Source organism: Ptychodera flava, chromosome 17, assembly GCF_041260155.1.
Source record: "Ptychodera flava strain L36383 chromosome 17, AS_Pfla_20210202, whole genome shotgun sequence".
NCBI classification, from domain to species: Eukaryota; Metazoa; Hemichordata; class Enteropneusta; family Ptychoderidae; genus Ptychodera; species Ptychodera flava.
In genome coordinates, this window is record NC_091944.1 from 26659238 (window position 1) to 26682850 (window position 23613).

General features: G+C 37.0%; 1 protein-coding gene across 1 annotated transcript; it reads right to left on the reverse strand.

Annotated features, from left to right (window-relative positions):
• Positions 1–485: 485 nt before the first annotated feature.
• Positions 486–22382, reverse strand: LOC139115907 (uncharacterized). Its single transcript, XM_070678328.1, has 13 exons — positions 22154–22382; positions 20354–20529; positions 19147–19298; positions 18074–18191; positions 16732–16873; positions 13822–14012; positions 10000–10087; positions 9085–9215; positions 7194–7282; positions 6590–6739; positions 4235–4364; positions 3517–3756; positions 486–2212 (listed from the first exon to the last, which is right to left on the reverse strand). Exons 1-12 carry the CDS (start codon positions 22275–22277, stop codon positions 3589–3591), a joined length of 1659 nt encoding a protein of 552 aa, XP_070534429.1. The 5' UTR covers positions 22278–22382; the 3' UTR covers positions 486–2212; positions 3517–3588.
• Positions 22383–23613: the final 1231 nt, after the last annotated feature.

Here is a 23613-nt window from a genome sequence, read left to right on the forward strand (position 1 = left end):
TCAGCCTATCGACCATTTACAACGTTTGTTTGTATTTGGCATACTAAATCCTTCACCATATTGTTTATGCATTCTCATAATTTGCTGCAACTCATTTTAAACCTTGTTTTTTTCTACAACTCTGCATAAGATGTCAAGAAATACGTAAGTGTCATCATTTGTGCAAAAGAAAGTTTGCGGTACAAGTATCCCTTGACGCATCAATGCAGATATTACATGTGTTCAACACCTTCAAATGTGAGGCAAGTCAGGTGGAGAATGAGTCAGCCATAGTACTACACTGCTCCAAGTATTGAGAAAATTTCTTGCTTTTTTTAAAAATCATCTCCTGAAGCAATAGAGAGTCAAATCAATTATTTTAGATGCAACACCAAGGACAATCATGCTACAAGCAAAAAGCTAGGAAGTAATGAGATGGAGGTATGAATGTATGAATAAATTACACATACACGACAATCAAGAAATACAGCCTGGAGAAAATTGGCTTATTTTAGAATGCACTTTTTATTGATTTCTCAGTTGTATATTCATCTTTACAATACGGATCAGAAATGAAAATCTAATGACAAGAAAACCCTGTATTTCTGCTAACGCTTCTCTTGAATGAAGAAAAAGTGCATTGAGGATAAACTCTGAAAATCTTAACCATCTTCGCTTGTATTCAGCTTAAAAGTATGGGGTACATGGGGGAGGGGGTGGGGGCAGGAGATGTGAAACGTTATTCGTTTAAATTCATTAAAGGAACAGAGTTGATGTATTCTTTCATTCTTCCAATGTCGTGATGACAATGAAATACAAAGTCAGTCATGAACTTGAATAATACTGATGCATAGCATCGGTGTCCATGTACATTCTCTGTACTGTATGCAATTTACCTGTCAGGTGTATCTCCTACATAAAGCGGAATGTCGACATTGTTTCAGCATATACCTAAACAAGACTGACTTCTGAAATTATGCAAACTTGATGAAAATAACTGCTTAAGGACGACAATAACCTTGTCCCGTCACATCACATTTCAGGATGACTAATTTGTATGTACTTCATGGCCATGTGACTTGCAGCAAATATTATAAGCATTTTGTTACAGTCTTTCTTAAAGTGAAATGTACCACAAATTAAATTCACAATTATGGGTACAGTTCAAAAATCCCGCATCTTTTATAAGTCTACAAATCAAAATTTCATCAAAATAAATAAAATCACACATGTAATGATGACTGTATGATACCTGATGTTGAGTTGTTTTGCCTGTTTTGTTTGAGATGTGGAAAATATTTAAAAATTTAGAACCTAAATATACATACATATTACATTATATATATATATATACATAAAATATATATATTTTCAGTTATCGTTTAGATTTAAACTTTAAAAAAAAAAAAAACAGAAGACATAAAAGCTAAAAAGTGAGACTGATATTATGTGCAGTTGGTTCTGACTATGAAAGAATGATAGAAAATTACAAATTTCAGGACTGTTAATTGTTGGTTTGGATGGCAAAACATTGTGAGATGATTTATAAAGTGTGTTGTGAAATCTGGAATGACAATGGAAACTGGTCTTGGTTTGATTTGTTTTCAGTTTTGCCTGAACAGACATAAAATTTCAAAAGAACACTAAATGAATTGGAGTCAGTGTCTTGGAGACACTGCTGTGTACTGGATATTGTTTGTTCAATAGTAACCCCTTTTTGTGACATAATTTTAACCCTTTTACCACAATGGTTTAGCCCAAACCAAATATTATCAATGGTGAGTGTGGACCTGTTCAAAGGGAATCGGGGTGAACAGGTTGATAAAATCAATATGAATCTCTCTTCAGAGAATTATTGATGTACAGTGACTGTGTGACTAATAAATACATAAATTATGTAAATAAATAGAAATAAATAGAGCAAAAACTACAGTAGCATAAAACCACCTCTCCTGCCATCTAATGACAAATTTAAGCTGAGATCCTTCTAGATTACAGTCTATACCTATTATTTCCAGTATTGCAGCATGTGAGATGGGTCTGTAAGGGTGGATGATGACACAGGATGCATATCAGTACGTGAGGGCGCTAGAGCCGGCTATTCTGCTATCTGCATGGGCATACACTTTATCTTTGGCTTTTAACACTCCATACATTCCATTAAGTGGTTTCGCTTTCATAACGGTGTGTCCACGGCTTTCAAGACCAGTGATGACTTGGTTGCTTATGCCAGCTGTGTGAAAAAGTGAATCAAACAGAAACATTACATATGAACAAATCCAGGGCCGTGGCATGAGGAAAGGAAAGGTATCAGCTTGTGTGAAGGCTAAACTAATGATCTTGTGAATTATCTAATCTTCAAGCAGACAGGCAGGAAGGCACTCATACAATTTAACAGTTCTTCACCATGTTTTTTAAAGTAGCCGGAGAATTCCATATAAAAATCAAAGCAGAATTATACAGTATTATATCACTGCCATTACATTAATTTTGACTCAAATTTTACACGGAAACTTGATAATTTACAAAAATCTTCACTCACTTGAAAAATGATTTAAATTTGTTGCTCTGACACTACATTAGACTTGATGAATCTGTTGTGCCCTGAGGATCTCGTCAAGAAAAAAGTTTTATCCTGATAAAAACTTGGTGACAGTACTTATTGAAAAGCAAGTGTGTTGCATATGCTGCAAGTGACCTATTGCTAGCCCTGGTGTTGTACTTAATCTTCTGAGCACTGTATTTTGCTTTTTCCATTGTTCTTGATCAAAGTTTGCACCTATACATGGCAAACTCAGAGGATTTTATTGGTGCCACAACTCTTGGAATTATGACGAATATGGATATATGATGAAGCTTTTGAAAAAAATGCAGCTTAAAATGTGGTAAAATATGTTGACACCAAAATCTGGATCACATTATGGGGAATATTATTTGCACAAAAACTATACGTAGAATCTGTAGTCAAGATATTTATTACATGCCTCATGTATTGATTCAATGGTAACTTGTTGATGATGCAGAGGGCCGCATATACTCATCATTTTACTGAAAGTGAACTGGAACTATTTTCAACTTTACAAATTATGAAATTACATGTTTCAAATAGGAAATACTCTTTTCACAAACTTTAGTGAAACAATTCAATAAACCCCATAACAGTGATTTAAATATATCAATGCACCATTTGATGATGGAGATCATTCTATTTTTCAACATATGTTTGTCTAACATCGAAATAAAGAATTGATTGTCATTTGTATGTACTCCAAAAAATTTGGAATGAAACTATGTAGGAGAGGCATGTAATAAAATCTAATTTATAATATAATCCAAAGTTGAAAAGAATTTCTTCTCAAACTTGACCATCCTAGCAATCATATCTTTCTGGCATGTTTAGCATCCCTTTCCATGATTCTATTTGTTGCTTTCAATCCTTTCGGTCGATGGCATTGCAATGTAATATTAAATTCAAAAGATTACAGATTCCTAATAACCATAGAGTATAAGCCTGCAGCTGGTTGGCTTTGAACTCACCTTCAACTTCAACCTGATTTGGTATCAGGTGATGATGGAATCTACTTTCCTCTATGGCACCGTTGATTGACGTCATTCCCAGGGACAGTATATTGACGAAAACTTCCACAGCACCAGTGACAATTCTGCTGCCATTGATACCGCCAAGGGCAAACCTGGGCAGGCATGCGTCCCTTCATTGTACACTATCACTGGTGTCATGCTAGAGCGAGGGCGCTTTCCGCCGGCAATGAAGTTGGCCTGAAATGTGAGTTGTTAGTCACACTATGAAACTTTTGATTTCCTGAATAGGCAGTTACACAGAAGATATTTCTCATATCTGACGCGATTCTAAACTTGTTTAATTGAATACATGTTGTTATTTTCTATAGTCACTGAGTAGAGGACAAGCTACAGATAGAATTTATTTCACAAAGTTTACAAGATCTTGATAACACCACAAATTCTGTCTTCTCCCTTTATCTATTGTGAATGGAAGGCATTTTTACAAAGAATGCATATATTCAATTAAGTTTGCTATTGCAATACTAGTTTACATAAACTAGTGTACATATTTTTTCTGACTCTCACAATAACATGCTGTGGTACCGTATGTCTGATCTCATTTTGTGTTTTCAAAGATATTGACTCCTGCTCTCGATCGCAATTGTCAAGTATACAGAAATTTTGAAGACAATATTTTTTGTGAAATCCTAAAATCCTAATATTTGGTACCCACCTTGCTTTGTATTAAACCAGATCCTACAACATCGCCCTCTTTGTCAGGCCAGGAGAAATCTCTCATTTCATTGTTGAGTAGAATACCATCTGGTGTAATTACCTTGCTTCCAAACAGATCATTGACAGATCTAAAATAAAGTAAATTATGTAAGATTTCTCACAGTTTGTTTCAAATTTTTTCCTGACAAAAGAGACTAATTCTGGTACGGTGATGTACCCGAAGAACATATCCTCCTTTATGGTTTGTCTGAGGGTGCCTTTAATGGTAAACAAATACAAAAATACCCCCTAGGATGATGTTGAATTGTACTACAGCTCAGTCTGGGCCTACTGTTCTTCAGTCTTGCTGACTATACTGCTCTAGCATCGTCAAGCAGTGCACAGCTAGCTAGCTGCAGACTGCGTGCAAGCTCTTCAGCACACAACAGTGGCTTTGTAAATAATATGGTAATATCTCGTTCAGAAAGATGTAACAATACAGTATATTAGTCTTCACTATATTTACGCAGAAGACCAGTTTATAGTCTGCTTTGATTTTAGCCGACTGAGCAGATGTCACTGTCCCTTGAATGTCAGTGCGCCACCTCAGGTTAAAGGGGAAATTTACCCAGCCTTTCTTAGGTAATCAAGTCGTTATTTAGTGAGAAATAAACAAAATAGCGTTGGTTTCATTCACTTTCACTTGCGCGTATTAGCCCAGTGGCCACGAGTTGAACAAACGGGAACCGGAAGTGATGTATCAAACTTGCTCGTCGTCTTGTATACAGCGAGTTCAAAGCAAGGTCACTTACAGCCATGCAAGCTTTTCAAGTAAAGGACGCGTACGTGGTAAGAAAACCTCAGCGCTCGACTGAAAATCATAATGGCGAAGATAATTGGCAATAACTAAGAACCTGAACGAGCAATCGATGATCCAAGACTGACATCGTCAGAAAGTTACAGCGACTCAAGTTTGGAAAGTGACTATTCTAGCTCCGATGACGAAGTTCAAATTCCTCTCGGCGATCAATCATGCCTGTCAACCCATGGATGTGTGGTGCATCTGCAATCGCTGTGAAATCATGCCGACGCCGAAGTAATGCCAATGCTGTAGAGAGATCGACATTAATTCTAAAAGTGCGAGCATTTTTACTGTGTTACAGAACATCCTGATGTAGCCATGATTAATCTAGAACCGGCAGCCCTGTCTACAGTGTTCCGTTTCTAGTGCCTGAACGTACGCACAGTCCCATATGTACAAGCTACGCACTTTGGGCTAGATATGCCCGGACAGTTTTCTTTTAGGCTTGCAGTTCAGTAATTGGGCTTGCAACTTCGCTAAAAACAGTCCTTCTCAAAGTGGCATTCACAGATAACTTTATTTCTGCTCGACTTAAACATCGCCATCGAGTGCTTGGCCCCTATATTCTGTAGCCATTCTATAAGTGGGAAAGCTTGCAGTTGCATACGTCGACTGCTTCAATGACCAAGTTTACGACGTCACTTCTGGTATTTTAGCACACTGCTGTTTATTAGCTAGTGAGTGAAAGTGAATAAAATCGACTCGAAAGCCTTTCAATGATCATATCAGTTTAATATTCCAAATTAATTTTCAAGGTAAATTTCCCCTTTAATTTCAAAATAGCTTGGAATTACAATGTGTTGGGGTGATTAAAAAAACATTTCTTGCGATAGACTATAACGCCAACTGCATCGATTGCAAACGTTCCCCTTTGATAGATTTTGCAACAATTGAACCCAATACGACGTCCACTGTTCTCACTTAGAGAACATGTTCAGTGTAGGAAATACCAATCGTTGTATCGACCAGTACACACTGTACTGCCAAAAATTCTATCACTAGCGTTTTGTGCAGTTTCATTGTGCAGTTTCGACGGGAAATGTGATTAAGGCAATATAAGAATGTTCAACCAGTCAGTGTGTGAGGGTGTTTTTCAATGGGATCGTGGTGACACTGACAATGTCGACTGTGAACATCGTATTGGGTTAAATTGTTGCAAAATTTATCGAAGGAGAACGTTTGTAATGAATGCAGGTGGCGTCATTTTCTATCGTCAGAAATGTTTTTCTTAACACCTGCACATTGTAATTCCAAGCTATTTTGAAATTCACAGTAATTTGACAAGTGGATGTCTGCATGTTCAAAGGACATAAGTGTCCCACCTTTTGGTTAATTTGACACACTTCTGACTAAAGAATGTAAGCTGTGAGTCAATAAACTATCATATACGACATATTTTAGGTATAATATACGGTTGACTCATGGATATTTCACAAAGTAACTAAATTTACTCTGAGAGGCAGAAATCTCAAAATTTGAAGGGAATGTTACAGAACGTGATATATGACTTACAGTGTAACTGACACCATGTTATCTTCATTGTCGATGACTGATACATGTGAGGTGCCATGGGCGGATGCTGGAAAGTACGGTCCATAATGCTTTGGTGGATATGTCTTGTCATCATTAATCATATTCCTCAATTCTTGTGCCGCAGATTTGCTGTCAATTAAGTTTGAAAAATGAAGAAGTCTCTTTGACGATAGATTGAACATAGTTGGAAGGATACAGATCATGGTCCTTGCCATTATCATTCTTGTAGTAATCATCATCATCGTCATCATCATCATCATCATCATCATCATAACCATAATCATATTAATCACCATGAAAATTTTCATCATTATAATGATGGTCATAGTGATGATCATCATCATTGTATCAGGGCTGTCACTTGTACATCAGACACTCCTGGCAAAATAGAAGTAGTAAATACTTGTTGCAAATATTGAAACCACACAAAGTGTGCTGGTATTGCTGTGACTGGATAGATTATGTAATGTGTCTCCCTGCAAATCGAAAGCAGCATAATACACTGTATCAACTTTCAGAGCAACAGTTCTCTGTTTATAATCAAGTAATTCTTTTTTGCACAGATCTGTACACAATGTCTTACCTCATCATAATGTTTTGAAGGTCTGTTGCATTGTCCACGTAGTCGGGATCACCTAGTTCAGCCTCCTGAGCAAAAGCATATTTAAATGCCTGTACAATTACAAAACAAAATAAAAGATAACAAGTCATTGTTGATGACACAGTCCCCACTTGTCGATGGGTATTTTGATTACAGGTCCTCAGAGAGGATAGAGTCCTCTTCATTAGGTCTGTGATAAAAATACTTTTGAATGAATTCGCTTGATACATGTCTGAGTTATGGTTCAGGACATGAAAAAATCGTAACAAAATGGTCGCGCAGTGGCCATATTGGATCGCATCACAAAACAAATTGATGTGCATAGCTATGACATTGGTCGATGTCCTTGTACCAACTTTGAATAAAATCGGTTGAAACATGCGGATATGCCAGAGAAATGGCTCTGTACATGAAAAAATCGTAATAAAATGGCCGCCTGGCGGCCATATTGGATCGTATCACAAAACAGATTGACGTGCATATGTATGACATAGGTCAATGTCCTTGTACCAACTTTGAATAAAATCGGTTGAGATATGCCTGAGTTATGGCTCTGTACATGAAAAAATCGTAATAAAATGGCCGCACAGCGGCCATTTTGGATAGTATCACAAAACAAATTGACATGCATATCTATGACATTTGTCAATAACCTTGTACCAACTTTGAATAAAATCGGTTGAAAGGTGCCTGAGTAATGGCTCTGTACATGAAAAAATCGTAATAAAATGGCCGCCTGGTGGCCATATTTGATCGTATCACAAAACAAATTGACGTGCATATCTATGACATTGGTCAATGTCCTTGTACCAACTTTGAATAAAATCAGTTGGAACATGCCTGAGTAATGGCTCTGTACATGAAAAAATTGTAATAAAATGGCCGCCCGGTGGCCATATTGGATCGTATCACAAAACAAATTGACATGCATATCTATGACATTGGTCAATGTCCTTGTACCAACTTTGAATAAAATCGGTTGGAACATGCCTGAGTTATGGCTCTGTACATGAAAAAATCGCAATAAAATGGCCGCCTGGCGGCCATATTGGATCGTATCACAAAACAAATTGACGTGCATCTGTATGACATATGAAGTAATCCTTGTACCAAGTTTGAATGAAATCGCTCCAGGCATCTCTGAGATATCTGCGTGAACGGACGGACGGACGGACGGATGCACACACGCACGCACGCACACACGGACGCACGCACGGACATGACCAAACCTATAAGTCCCCCCGGACGGTGTCCGTGGGGACTAATAAGTTATCATCCATGTTCAACAAATTACAGCCTACGTAGACAGATCATACATCAAAGTTCCAATGTTTAACTGTAGAAAACACCTCAGGGACAGATGTTGGCCTCTCAAATTTTTACAATATCTTTTCTGATTCACCACTTAAGAGCCTGGACTCAATTTGAAGCTCATGGAGGAAATCAAATTTTCTTTTTGTGAAAATCGAAAAATTTTACGTTTCCCAATAAGGTTAACACAGTAATTTTCAGGGTCAGTAAATTTTGGGTAATTTGCTTCTCTAATACCCAATTAATCAATAATTTTAAGTAACTTGATCACCAGGAGTCACATTTTCTTTTATAAAATTGAGCCAAAGAAAAAATTGGCGGTGATAAATGTTATTATGTACCCTGGTATATTATAATTAGTACAAGTAAACAAGTAATCTGCAAAAACAGTAATGATCTTACAATTTCACACACAAAAGGACCAGGGAGTAATTTCATTGTCACCAAAGAATTTAACCGTTTCCTAAGCTTAATTCATATACTAGGAAAATCAAGAAATTTTTGTGGATTAATAGGGTCACATTCAAGCAATATACCGGTATAAGAAATATACAAGTCCTACCTCTACCATTCTGTGATAGGTGAGTGGTTTGTTTCGATCACTGTCGGTGAAATTATATCCTTCTAAGATGTTGATGATTGACATGAAAGCTGGTCCTCCTGAAGGCACTGGTACTGTGTTTACAATGTAACCTGGACATATGAACAAAAGAAGTGTGGTCCATCATGTATGCATGGCATAATGCATGCTTTTATTAATAGGTATATGTGTGTATTACACGTCATTGCACTACCATTGAGAACAATATACTTTTGCCTATGCTGAAAAAGCAATACAGAATAACACTGACTGTTTCAAGGCACTCCAAGTGCAATGCATCCTGCAGATGCCTCTGTGGGTTCACTTTTGGACAGTTTCAAGGGACCCACTCGACTGTAACCAGAATTCTCTTGGGTTTTATACATGTAGTTGCACATGTTATCTGAATTAGTGCATCCAAGATAGCGTTCCCTTATTTTATCATAGATGTCAGAAAAATTATTGGAATACTGCATGAAAACGGTCATTTTGGTCTGTTTGTCAACCCAATCTTCAATATCAGATGTATGATAATATACCACAAAGGGTACACTGTGACATTGATGCATAGGGTGATACTCCCAGTTGATGTTCTCGTGCATCGACCGTGTTTTCGCTAAAACCTCACAGCATGAAGAGATAGCATATATGGGAATGAGAGGCAGACGGCAGCATGCTGCATAGCCTAGCCCATCATCGGAGTTGCGTTTGGAGATTTTTGGCCTTCGACCATACTCCGAACGAAGGCCAAAAGCGAACAATAGAGTCTAAGCTACATGCTGCAACAAAAAAGGCACGAAGTGGAACGTGTAACACTTGCTGATGGAAGGAGATGGTAAAAACAAGTCATAATGAACAAGTGAGAAAACATGTAGACATGACAATACTGGTATTTACCATTGTATGTGCTTTCCAGTGGTGTTTTAGAAACTGCTTCATAATTCTGAAGGTCATCTCTGCTCATTATACCTCCTGATGCTTGTATCTGTGCAGTATTCAACGACAGAAAGATAGTGTGTAAGTTGTTTGTCACTAAGTGTTAAAGTTCTAATTAATGGCTGCAACTAACTGGTTTTGTCTTTTCACTATCATTTTTGTCTTCCACAAGTTTGTAGCAAAACCAAGTGTTTAAGTTTCAACTCCTCAGTACAGCCTGTATTTGTGTTATGTCGAAAGTTCCCAGTAGTGTTGACAGCAGGACTTTAGTCTTAGTTTGTTTATCTATAACACCGCATATTGTGAACAATGTGTCACATTTGCCAGGCTTGCATTTCAACATATTTCGGAGAAAAGAAGAGAGATTTAAATGCATCGTTTCATAAAATGAAAATGATGAAAATACTATTACAAGCTATTTTAGTTTCACATTTGTCCAACGTTTTCATGATCAGATTCTGTTGCATCCCTATTTCAACAGAATGGTTGAATCCAAACACTTGTACATAGGGGTGGCAGGATAAAGTATCAGAGTCTTTTGTCGGAAATAGACTTGCGAAAATTTCCAGTTACATCCCTTACAGGTTACAGCACCTACTAAACAAACATCATAGCAATCTGACTTGTTGCAGATATAAAAAATAGCGTCAATGATATGACACTGTGCTCCTCAGTGCATTTAGCGGTAGGGATGCAAGGAGAGTTTGGGGAATGTTGCTGAGAAAGATGCAAAGAAAGGGTTGAAATGTGAAACTGTAATAAAACCTATTGTTTTTTTAGCAGCGAGCGTCCAGCTTGGTAAACATGCCATCTTGTACATGAAGGCAAAAAACATAATTTTCACATGTCCATCAAACTTGGAATTTGCATAGATGAACATAGATCATCCAAATTGATTTATTTGCAAGATTTTGTATGTTCCTTGCTACAAAATTCTGACCCAATTGAATTATAACAGGAAAACAAGCACGCATGATTGGACAGTGTGGACTGTGTATTGCATGCACTACATCTGCCGTGATGATGGATTGCCAGACGACCACACTGCATCAAAGAACTGTAGTTTAAAACGAAAATATAATTCTAAACAAACTTTCTTCGTGTCATTGATAGCCTTGATTTTCTTTGGATATTGAATGGACACATTTATTAAAGACGTCACTTTAGCTTGTCATTGATGGTGAAATGATTTTTTGCAGGAACTTGATCGGTCCAGCCAAGTACACATGCTTACTCATAACAGCTAGCTGGACTGTGATGATCACAACATTGTTTTGTGATATTCCGATACAAAATTAAAATAATTTTATTAATATATCGCATTGACTATAAAGTTGCAAATGTTTCCTTGGGTGTTGAAACATGTTAGCATAGTGTACGTGTTACAAATCAACACACCAAACAGCAATGTTCATGTAAGAACAACCTGCTTGATTTCCATGGACTTTCTGGTCCGCCCATCACACTGGTATGTCTGTTTCCCCTCTAGCTTCCAAAAATTCTTAGTAAAGTTACAAATTCAGTCTCAAAGTTTTGAGTAAATTTCAAAATTGATTGTATTAATTAAATTGTGACTTATCAACAAATTCATTTTGTATGCCAATACAGCTCATCTCAGAACCAGACATACTTATATACACACAAGATTTGGCAACACCCTGACAATTAAATAATCTTCAACAGCACTGATTTACATTTACAAATTATTCTATGTGAAGTAATTCTTCAATTGCAGATACTATGACAGAAGAGTTCAGCACTGCCAAGATATGAGTATAGCACACTGAATTTTGAACCAGAGTTATGAAAATGACTGAACTGTGTCACAATAAGTTTCTTTTATTAAATCAATCGTTTCATTTTTTTCTAAGATTGTAGAGACTAAGGGTTAAGGATATTAGTAACTTTAAACCAGCAAAAAATACCAATAAGTGGAAAGGATCAAAAGAAATCAACTTATTTATTTCTTTACATATTACAAAACCAGAAAGTAACACATAATTCTAATTTAAGTGATTTAAGGCTAGTTTTACAAGCTTACTTGTCAATGTTTGATGATGGAAAGAAACAAAAAACCACGAATAAACCTCAAAAGCAACAAAATTCGATTACACGATGGTTCAGAATGTTCATTTACAAAGTTCACTCAAAATGTACTTTGAAAACGATAGTATTTTGACAGCTGTACCGCCGATACTTACTAAAAGTCTGTTGAAAAAGAGTACTAATATCGTTGTTTTTCAGGTCAACAAGTGATTGAATCAGAAACATGTGTCACGAAACAGTAAAACAACAACTGATAAATAAGTAACTTTTCTCAAGAGTAACTTGAAACGCCTCGCCTGAAAGAAAATTTCATCCCGTTTCACAGAAACTGACTGCATATTCGAGCCCCACAGCAATGAACGGTCGGGGAATCCCCGCGAAAAATCACTCACACGTATGTACTCGTCCAAAACATTGATTGTTCACTTTTTAGCTGCATGATTCAGCCTGCCAAAAATATTTTTATTTTGTAGATAAATAATTGAATTTCTTACTTTTTTATTTCGTTTGTTAATGAAAGTCATTTTAATATTTTTAGATGCTTTAAAAATTTCAAACCCGCTAAAAAGCGACTATTTGGCCAAAATTCAAACGAAAAACAGGAAAACCAAGCTCGAATCATGGGCTATTTCTGTGTGAATACTCCCAGTCTCTTTGAGCTTACGTTCAGTACTCTCGCCGATGCACTATTTTTGCATCGAAATTCTTCACTCATTTTCGTTGGTATGACTTTGAATCGCCAGGAAGCGATTGAGAAGAAAGGGTTACCTTGAATTATTGAGGTTTTTGCTGATAATTTGCCAAATTAAATGAGAAAATACACGCAAATTTCCACACGCTTACAGACTGAGTGTTTCAGAGGCCGTCCTTTCATGTTCGTGTGGTACAACATTTGATCATGGAGGTAGTAGGAGACTGAGGTTTCTTGCACGGTCGCGCCGATGAAATGGGAAGCTGAAATTTTCGCTCGTAATTTTACAAACGAAATCGTAAATCCACTCAAAACTTCGTATTTTTTTGACATATTTGAAACCCATGAGGAACGTAATTCATTCTCCCCTGCACAGTAAAAAGGAGATCGAAACGACATGCATATCAGGACCAAATTAATGCACGCAAGATGTCCGTCAACATCCACCAATCTCGTAATTTACACTGACAGAACAAAAACAATTTGATCGAGCATGAACGTTCTAATGTAAATGCATCATTGTCTATCGCATTTTCATGTAAGCAAATACACTCACACGTACGCTCTTAAGTTCAATAATAATGTCAATTCAACACGATCTGGTATTTTCGCTGATAGTGAGTGTGCAGCGTGAATGGTACGCTATATAGTCGTTAGATAACACTGATCACGTGGTGTGACAAAATAGTTTTACGGACGTTGTGATCACGTGGTGTGACAAAAATAGTTTTACGGAAGTTGTTGACGGAAATGACGTCAATTTTGCCTCTCCCAACCCTATAAGCTTCCTCAGTTACGTAACTTCGTCGCTAAAAAATGGTACTTCTGTAACATTTTGAGGAAGAGGATTATTAAACATTAGGTATATTACATAATTCTCCCAAAAGATTCATATTTTCATCAATTTACACTTGACTGAAAGATCCGTCGCTCAAGGACGTTCCCCTCCCCTTAAGAGGGGAAGTATAGAGATCGCCATCAAGCGACAGATATTCTAGTCCAACTTGACAGATGAGCTAGGTATCTGTGGACAATAAATTACTCACCGTATAAATAATGTTATCAGTGAGGTTTCCGTTATAAAACTCATCGATTTCATTTTTGGATATCAGCGTCAGTGTCTTGCCGAGGTCTGGCCTGGTCAACGTCTCACCTTCTTTCACCTTGACACCGTTTGGAGCATAGATAGATTTTAAACCCTCCGTCATGTCTTCGTAAGTCTTCTCAACTGCTTCCTCTGTTGTCGCGCCATGCAAAAATTAAAATAAATGACAAACACACACAGGAACAGGGCTCGAAAATTCTCGCCGCCCGACGCCCGTGACAAGTGAATTTTGAGTCCGGGCAAGTGAAAACAACATTCTCCCAGCCCGACGGACAAGTGAATTTCAATGGGGCCACTGTACGTACGCGCTGCCACTCTCTGGTTCTTTGAGTGTACCGCTTTCGATATGGCCGGCAATAAAATAGCTCTGTTCTGCTTGGCTACAAAATGGCAAAATATTGACGTTTTTGCAGGCTCTTATGTTTTTTTCTTCTCATGAAATCATGTCAGCACGATGCCTCCTCAACAGAAAACTACAGCTTACAATAAAATGTTGTAAGGTGTTGAAACAATTTACCCTCCTTCCTACAAAGTTACAATGTATTGAAACACTTTACTCTCCTTTCTACAAAGTTACAAATTCCCTGGTACGTGAAGCAAACATTGTTGCTGTTCAATACTGCAATAACGGTCCCTCTCAGTCTCTCATGAACGGACCGTGCTACAATACATCATGGGCGACCATGAATACACTGACCCTTGGCTTTGCCTCCGTGATCTGTGTCCCGCGTACCGGTCGTTATTTTTAGTCCAAGTTTTACCTACTTTGCTTGAATCAAAATTTGGCCTGCAATTACTCAGTTTGATAGTAAAAACCATTATTTCAAAGGAAACTTTCACAAACAGAGTCATAATACAAGGGAAAAGGAGAAAAACTTGAGGTTTTCTGAAAGGTCAAATCTGGGTCATCTTATGTGATGTCATAATGAAGACTCTTAAGTACACAATTATGGTTCAAAAGAAACCACCTAGGAAGGTCCAATAGGTACAATCTTATGATAAAAGGTAATTTCTTGGTGCTTTCCAATTTAATGGCATTTAGCTTGACTGTCAGTTTTCAATTAATTTTATTAACAGTTATGGCAAAGGGAAATTGTCAACAGTAGTTGCAGGAAGCATATCCATTTCAAATATCACATTAATATTTCTGCAGATTCCTCCAGTTTAATGATGTAATAGTGAACATCACCAGACATTTCTTGATGATATCAAACTATCAAATGAAAATGTTCCTGGGCTACAATGTTATCATTATCATTAAAACTATTATTACTCTTTAAAACATTGGGAAATGAATTGAGCAATATCAAATATTGTGTCTTGTTTTAAAGGATTTTGACCTGACCCTTTTTGTCTCAAGAAAAATACTCATGCTGAAGATGCTATTGAGCCTGCTTGATCACAACTATGACACAACACCATAATACTTGTATCTACACTGTCACTATGCTACCGAATGCTTTCTTCTGCATGGAAAATTTGTATTTGTGTGGCTAACAAAACCACATAAGGAGCTTGTAGTGTATATGTATGATAAGTTGTCATACTGTGAATACTGACTGAATGCTGCAGAAATATTTTGTATCTGTGGTAACGTACACTTCACATTGCTACCTGATTTTAGAATTGCCACCTAATTATTTCTTGTGGCAAAAGTTTACCACTAGAAATGAAAAGTATTTCAATCCCTTCAATGTCATAAAAACACAGATAATTAATGTAATAAAACTAAACAATATTTCTTTAATGTAAAAACTATCATGAACAATATCTTGATTTGTAAAATTAGGAACTCCTGAATGCCGAGAAAGCATTGCTACACTTGAGATCATAAACTGTTTAAAAGTTGCTCAAAGTGGCTACAAGATTTTTGATTTGGTTAATGAGTTGGCTAATCATTTTGGTGACTGAGGGGAACCCTGCAGTTTATGCACATACCACATGGTAACAGTAAACTAAATGATACTGAAAGTTTCACATGGGCACAATTTGACACAACACTAGTGGCATATTATATACTTACCCTTAGTGCACCTACCTGACTTGCCTATTTAACACAAGGTACCAGGTCATGATGACACAAAATGACAATGTACCGGTGTTGTCTTATTGGAATACATTACATGTCCCCCAAAAATTTAATTTGTCCCCATTAAGACCTACTATGGGTCACTGTGTCCCCATGCTAGCAAAAGCTGGCCAAAACACTGTGCATGTATACGTTATATTAGATATTATTTTTGATACACAGAATAAGGAGACAAATTTATAAGTAAGTTACAGCTACTGTTTCTTTAAATGACATGAATAAAACCATACACATTTACTCCTTAAATCATCTGAAATTCAGGGCAAGTGAATTTGTCTTCCGGACAAGTGAAATTGAAGATTCACTTGCCCTACGGCAAGTGAATTTTTAAAAAAATTTTCGAGCCCTGAGGAAACTTGAGTGTAAACAAACATACAAAGGGAAGGGTAATCGATGTTATGTATTGTAAGCGGGGTCACTGCAAAGTCAACTTCAGTACAAAGTGAGCATGAGGTCACTTAAGGTCAATGCCACCTCACATTTCATGCATTATGCAAATGATGCTCAGCAAAACTGTCAAAATACAGAATTATAAGTATCACCATAGCTTGGTAAAATTTCACCCTCATTTTTGTCATACGCATATTTTAATTAACCACTGCACCTTACTGAACCTGTATGGCCATTAAACTTGAAATATTTCTTTTTTCACCCTGACCACCCCTAAATTCCCTGTAAACAGGTCCACACTAACCACTGATAACAATGAGTTTGGGCCAAACCATGGTGGTGAAAGGTAAATTAATGTAAATGTACAGGTACCTGCATGTTTAGTCACTGTGAATCCTTTCACAGCTAAGTCTATAGCTGGCGTGAACAATTCCTCCCATTCCAGCTTTCCATACTTTTTCCATGCGGTGTACAATCCCTTCAACTCTCCGGGCACAGCTATTGACAATCCACCCTGGAAATTATGGAAAAATACAACTTACTCAGAAATGAAGGTACCTGCTTTTAGAAATCTAGCTTTCAGCATAGCCCCTAGGTTTTATGATTTATATTATCACTTACAAATTTGTTCTTAAAAGTATCGCTAATACAATAGAAATAACGGTATGATAAAATTACAGTAAACTAAAATCTTCTCTAATGACATTGACTAGATTTTTGAAATAATCACCCAGTGTTTTCTCCAGGTTTCTCTCACAAGAGGGAATGTCACCCGTGAAAATTTTTGGGGGGAATTCATTCTGATTGAGGGGACGATAATAAATAATACAAATTTAAATTATGCAAATTAAGATTTTGTTCAGGGTATTGGCAAATTAAGGTCAAATATCAAATAAAAGACAGTCTTTCAGCTTTATCTCATCCATCTACAGATAGCAAGCTTGTATCACTTTACTGTGGCTACAGATAGTAGATTACATCAACTGTAATCATGAAATGGCATGCTAATAGATATACTCTGTGTAAATCGTAATCCTAAAACTCATTGTAGAGGGGTGACAAGTCATGTGTTTGTGATTATTTGAAGCAGGATTTTGATTAGGTATAGGAATTTGTGCAATCGCGCATCCTGGAGAAAACCTGAATCACCTGGGGAATGTTTACATTGCGACAATATCAACATTTTTATTCAAAAATTGTAAACACTAAGGGCTATTACAACAATACTGCAAAAGTACTGTATCCACATGGGTGGCATAAGGCATAACAATATGCAGTGGATGATGACGGTGCACAGTGCGAAATTTTTGTAATAATCCTATTGTTCAGACACCCTATTTGTGACAGGGCCATTAAATGGACTATTTTGGACACAAGGCCACAGCAATTTTTCTTCTCATATCGAATACACCACTGTAGAGCACAAACTGACGGCCAGTGAAATTGCACAGTGTGAGACAAATCCTGGCAATTGTCAAGTGGTTTCTTGAAACTATCAAAGGAGAACACGCACACAAGCACCAACAAAAGACACCCTGATTCGGCCACCCAGAAATGTTCAAGTTACATGGGTATTCTATGCAGCATTTTTCATGCATGCAAAATTCTACTGTTCATGTTATGATAGCAAAATTTCCTTTCTCATGTACAGTAATATTTACAAGTTACAGAAGACAGAGATATGAGTAGGGAGTCAACACAGAATTGTACATACTTTTTCAGCCAGGGAAGGATCTGCAGTGAACATGTCCTCTGTGGCATCAGCCGGAGCTGTCTCTCGGAAGTCAATAGCCTCCATAGTCTGCTTACTCTTGACTAACATGAAACCACCCCTGTCAAGTAAATAGAAATAGTTGGAAGAGTACAACCAATTACACATTCTGGGGTCAGTTATTGGCAATAGGTTAGAGGTCACAGGGGTCAATCACACACTACAGGTAACAGGGCACACAGTCCATGTAGCCGACAATGAGATGCAAATGATATGCGGTCAAGTTCTCCTCAACTAACTTTCAGCTGGTTCTTCACTTTCTACTATTTTTATAGTATTTTTTACAAAGGCACAGACTTATTCTACCTGCAACTTAAAACTGATAGTGATTTTGTAGCTCATTCTTTACTATTTTTCATAGTTTTTGGTAGCCGGTAACAGACACTTCGTGTTCGTGTCGGCTACATGGACGATCTGCCGGTAACAGATCTCTGACTGCAGTCGTAAGTTGGCAAAGGAGTACGTGGAAGACGGTGACTGCAAAGAGGTGCAGGTTCAGGGGTCAGTAAGTAATTACGTTGGGATGTTACAAGACAAGACAACATAGACTAGGACGATGAAGTGATAGTTAAAGAGAGGTTTGAAACTACTTGTAGTGTTAGGTAAAGCATGACTTTGAAAATTGCTGATCAAGAAAATGATAAAAATTATGGGAATAACAATAATGATGAGTTGTTACGAGCAGGAAGGAAAATATGCAATATCCTACAGACAAAAGAAGAACCACACCAGGGACTATTATGAATACCGTAAAAAGAAGCTCTATTATATCACATGACAAAATCAAAGATGAGATATAACACTTAACAGAGCATAATTACATAAGCATACTTTAACCCTTTGCACCCTGACCTTCTGGGGACCTATGACATCATACAGACATTTTTTTCCGAGCCGGGGTCAAAGGGTTAAATGAAAACAAACATGTTATTGGTACAATAATGTCTCTGGACTTATTCATCTTTGCAACACAGTGGGGACATGCTGGAGGTGTTGTCATGGCAACTCTTACTCACCCTCCGATCCCTGAGCTCTCAGCCCTAGCAACACCCAAGCAAATGGCTGTTGCTATGGCAGCATCCACTGCATGACCCTCCTTTTTCAGAATGTCAATGCCAACTTGGGAACACTGCGCATTGGAACATGATACAGCTCCGTGAGGAGAAACCTATTGCAAAAACAGATTAGGAATGTGCTTGTTAAGGTAGAACGCGCCTCAGGAACAGATAACGGGACTCTCAATTTTCTACCATACTTTTCTGATCTACCACTTATGGGGCTCATTTTAAAGCTCTTGGTAAAAGAAAAACTTTCATCTTCTCAGTTTTTCAAAAATCCAAAATGTAATTTTCCCCCATAGAGTTAAACACAGGAATGGCTGTGATTTTGAATTTCAAATATCGCAAAATGTTAGGTAATTTGTTTCGCTAGTTCCAAACTTTTGAAAGGTGATCCCCGAATTTTTATTTTTTGATTTGGTAAGAGAATGGTTGAAAGTTCCATTCAGGAAAGTGAGCGCAAAAGATTAACTCTTTCACAATGGAGACACATACTGTCTTAATGGCACTGTTGATCATAAACTCACATGTTGGGATCTCGGGAAGGGGCTTTTGCTATTCCTAGTGTCCAGGAGTACTGGCCAGCACCGGCTTAGAACTCAATGTGACACACATTACAAGTGTTCCTTTCCGCACAATCTCATTAAGAGTTAATACAGTGATGGTAGCCATTTTGAATTTCAAACATCACTATATCTTTTAGGTAATCTGTTTCTCTAGTACAAAACTTTGCGAGGTGACCCCTGATTTTTATTCTTCAGTTTGGTGAGAATGGCTGAAAGTTTAATTGAGGAAAGTTTGAGCAAAGGTTTGCCTTTAGTTTTTCACTGTTGAAGCGTGGTACTACCTTAAAATGAAAACTTATAAAGGATGGTCCTTTGTATAACTATTCAAAAAAAGCACCCAGATTAAAACAGAAATGGAGCTGATGTGCTCACCTGGGGGCATCTTCAGAAAAGTCAAAACTGTATGATTGGTGTCATATTCATTCACGTTCCAAGCATGCTCACAAGTGGGTATGTTCACATCATACAGTCCTTACATAATATCATGGTGAAAGAAAATCTTCCCACACATAAATATGAACAGTACATATATATAGATATATTACTAATACTAATATACATGCAACCATACCATTTATGGGGTATATACACAGACTCACCTGCTTGGGTCCCAGGATGATGTGAAGTACCAAAGCGATCGTTACAGCAACGGAGAAAGTAATGCCCGATATGATGAGAATTTTCAATCCGTCACCGGCGCATGGCGAGCTGAATGTATCCTCACGGAGATGGAGTGGTGATTTCTCAGAATCCGTTGAGATTTGCTGAAGTTGAGCTGCAGATAGAAAGAACGACTTATCAGGCCAGTTTCTCCTGGGACACTTTATCATCCAGACATTTCCTAACCACCTGTTGGGGCTAGGATTAGGGTAAGTGTCTGGCGGATAAATGTCTAGGGCTATCTGTCCTGGAACCAAAGAATAATATGACCACACTATGACATAGAAAATACAAACTGTTGCAATTAGAGGAAATTTTAATTTCAAGATGCTTGTTTAATCATACTAACACTGCTGATGAAAACTTCATCATGTTATGTCATCACCCATGCAGTTTTTGATTATGACAAATCAATCTGTTTATTGCTGTGTAATTAAAAAAGATAATGGCATGTGAAAGCCTGCAAGAATATTATCAAAATTATTCAGGCCATAGTAAAGTATAACCTTTGACATTTTGTCACGATTTTTGCTCTTTGTATACAATAAAATTTTGGCACAACTTAAGAGTACTGGGCCCATGCAAAGTTGTTGTAGAACCACTATTTTAGGGGGTGCACGTGCATTTATTCACCAGTGCAGGTACCCTTAGACGAGCACTGATTTTTACCATCAGGAAACTTGTTCAAATATTCTTCAGGTTTGCCTAAAATTCTAAGTTTGCTGTGTTGAACATTTTGAAATAAATTAGTACCTATTAAAGTTTACTCCACAAAATTGAAAGTTAAATCATGCACTAGTATTCAGGTTGTCAAAACCAAGTGAACATATATGCAGTCTCTCTATTGAACAGATGATACTCGGGTAGTGTTGTGTGGCTGGTATGCTTTACTTTATAAATGAATTCATGTTTGTATAAAAAAAATCAATACATATTGTGAGTGGTCTTACGCATAAAAGCAGAAGTATATGTTGACATAAAACCAATTTCATTTCTGAATATGGTTTTTAGACCCAGAAACTGTAGATCAATGCATGAGCGAATATGAAGTGTTATTCTCGTTCCTGATTCTATGCCTGCCGATTGGAATTCTTGGTGCATGCTGGTAAATGACATGGAAATATTCAGTATATGTTATATATAAGAATTGATCTCCATTATTGTGTACACAATGCCATTTCACATGTTACAGATTCCATCAGTATAGTAAAATAATTCAGCTCTCCAAAAGACAGCTTGCATGTGTGTCCCTCAACTTTTCTCCATAAAATTATGAGATCACATATATGACATAAGCTACTTGCTATATATATTTTACGATAATACTTTGAGATGAAAATTCATAAAAGCAAGACTGTAGGTGGCCGTCTTTTTAATTAATTATATAATATCGTCTCCTCGGCTTCCTAAAAGGACTAACTTTCAAGGTATAATTTTACACAGCAGGAACAGTAGATGCAACACGAGTAGACGTATACGTATTGGCGTCATCTGTTCAGTTTGACGACGACGACGGTGCACGGTTGTACACACCCCGCACCCGAGTAACCGGCAGCCGAACTTGTGTCGTATGTTGGTCAGAAACAATCTCAAGCGCAACTAAATTTTCCGTAATATGCGGCATATGAAAACATATAAAGGCTATCCAATAAGTGATTTGAATGAGAGTGTGGGTGCGTCAGCGAAAACAACAGGCAGGTTTAAATCTCCACTGAGCTGATCACAACAATCATACTTACATACTGAAGGGTCACCGTTCACCTCTTTCCCTGGATCTGTACTAGTCACAGAAGCACCGTCCGGGTGTTCTTCCAGTTTTGAATAATTTGACTGTGGCTCTTCATTATCCTCATTTCGTATCATTTTTGCTATTAATCGGAACTCAAAAAATATTGAATTTGTACCAGATACTGACAGTGCAATGGCTTCCGTAAAATGAAATCGGTGAAATTGTTTCTCCGAGCAATCCCGTCGATGAGGGCGTTTTCCTTTCACTTTGCACCTTAGGCATGCACCTTAGGTTATTGATTTTTTTCTCATGGTCCCCTAACTCCTTTTTATCTTGTATTTGCACTCTCACATTACAAAACAGAGAAAACTCTACTTCGTGCTGGAAGTCTCCAGGATTATTCATAACTCATATATAATAAGTTTGCTATTGATTAACAGTTTGTCAGAATGTGTGTGAACTATATGTTTTTAGAGCAAGAAAAATAGTTCTTTATTCGTTTAGGGGAAAGTGGGGTAAGTGGGACGCTGGGGCAAGTGAACACGATGCTGAAGTTATTTTCATTTTCGCTTTCATATTCATTTTAGTGAGATTTACATGTAGGACATATAGAACTTGAGAGATTCCCAGTGCTTTTATAATTTGAACTTTTCAAAGTAAGGTCAGAACCCTCATTTCTTTAAATGGGTCGTTATTATAAATAGGTTTATATCATTATTTCCATATTTTTTAAATCTGTTTGTAAGTCACATATTGAAGTCTCTAAAATTAGCCTAAACATTCTTTACAAAATACAGTATATTTATGAAGTATTTTAACACATTCAGGTGCCCCACAAACCTATTAAAATAGACTTTCAGTGTTAAATTGGTCGTTATTATAAATAGGTATATATTTTCCATATTTTAAAAGATAAATGTCCGAGGGACTTCAGTTCCTTTTTGATAGATTCCTAGTGCTGAAATACATCAGAACCTTATTCATATTAGAAACTATAAGGTAAAGAGGCATTAATTTAGCAGCTGTTGGATTTATGCAAATTATCATAGTACTTTTGTAAAACATTGAACATCCAAAATGTTTCTTTATGCCCAAGAAATATATTTCAACTTAAAAAATCACTGAAATAGCTTGTCTTAATACGTGGTGTGTGACTGAAAATGTCATTTGTAGGAATTTTGGCTGCCATATTGGATTTATGCAAATTATTAAAATGTCCATATAAAACATTGTACCTTAAAAATCGTTTACCCATGGTAAAGAAATGTGCTGTGGCTTAAAAATTACAGTAATAGCTTGTTTATTACATAATGTACATGTGAAAATGTTTTTTTGGCAGGAATGTGGCAGCCATATTGGATTTATGCAAATTATTAAAGTTCCTATGTTAAACATTACATCTCCGAAATGATTCCCTGTGCCAAATAAGTAATGTTAGACCTTAAAATCGCCGAAATAGCTTGTTTACCA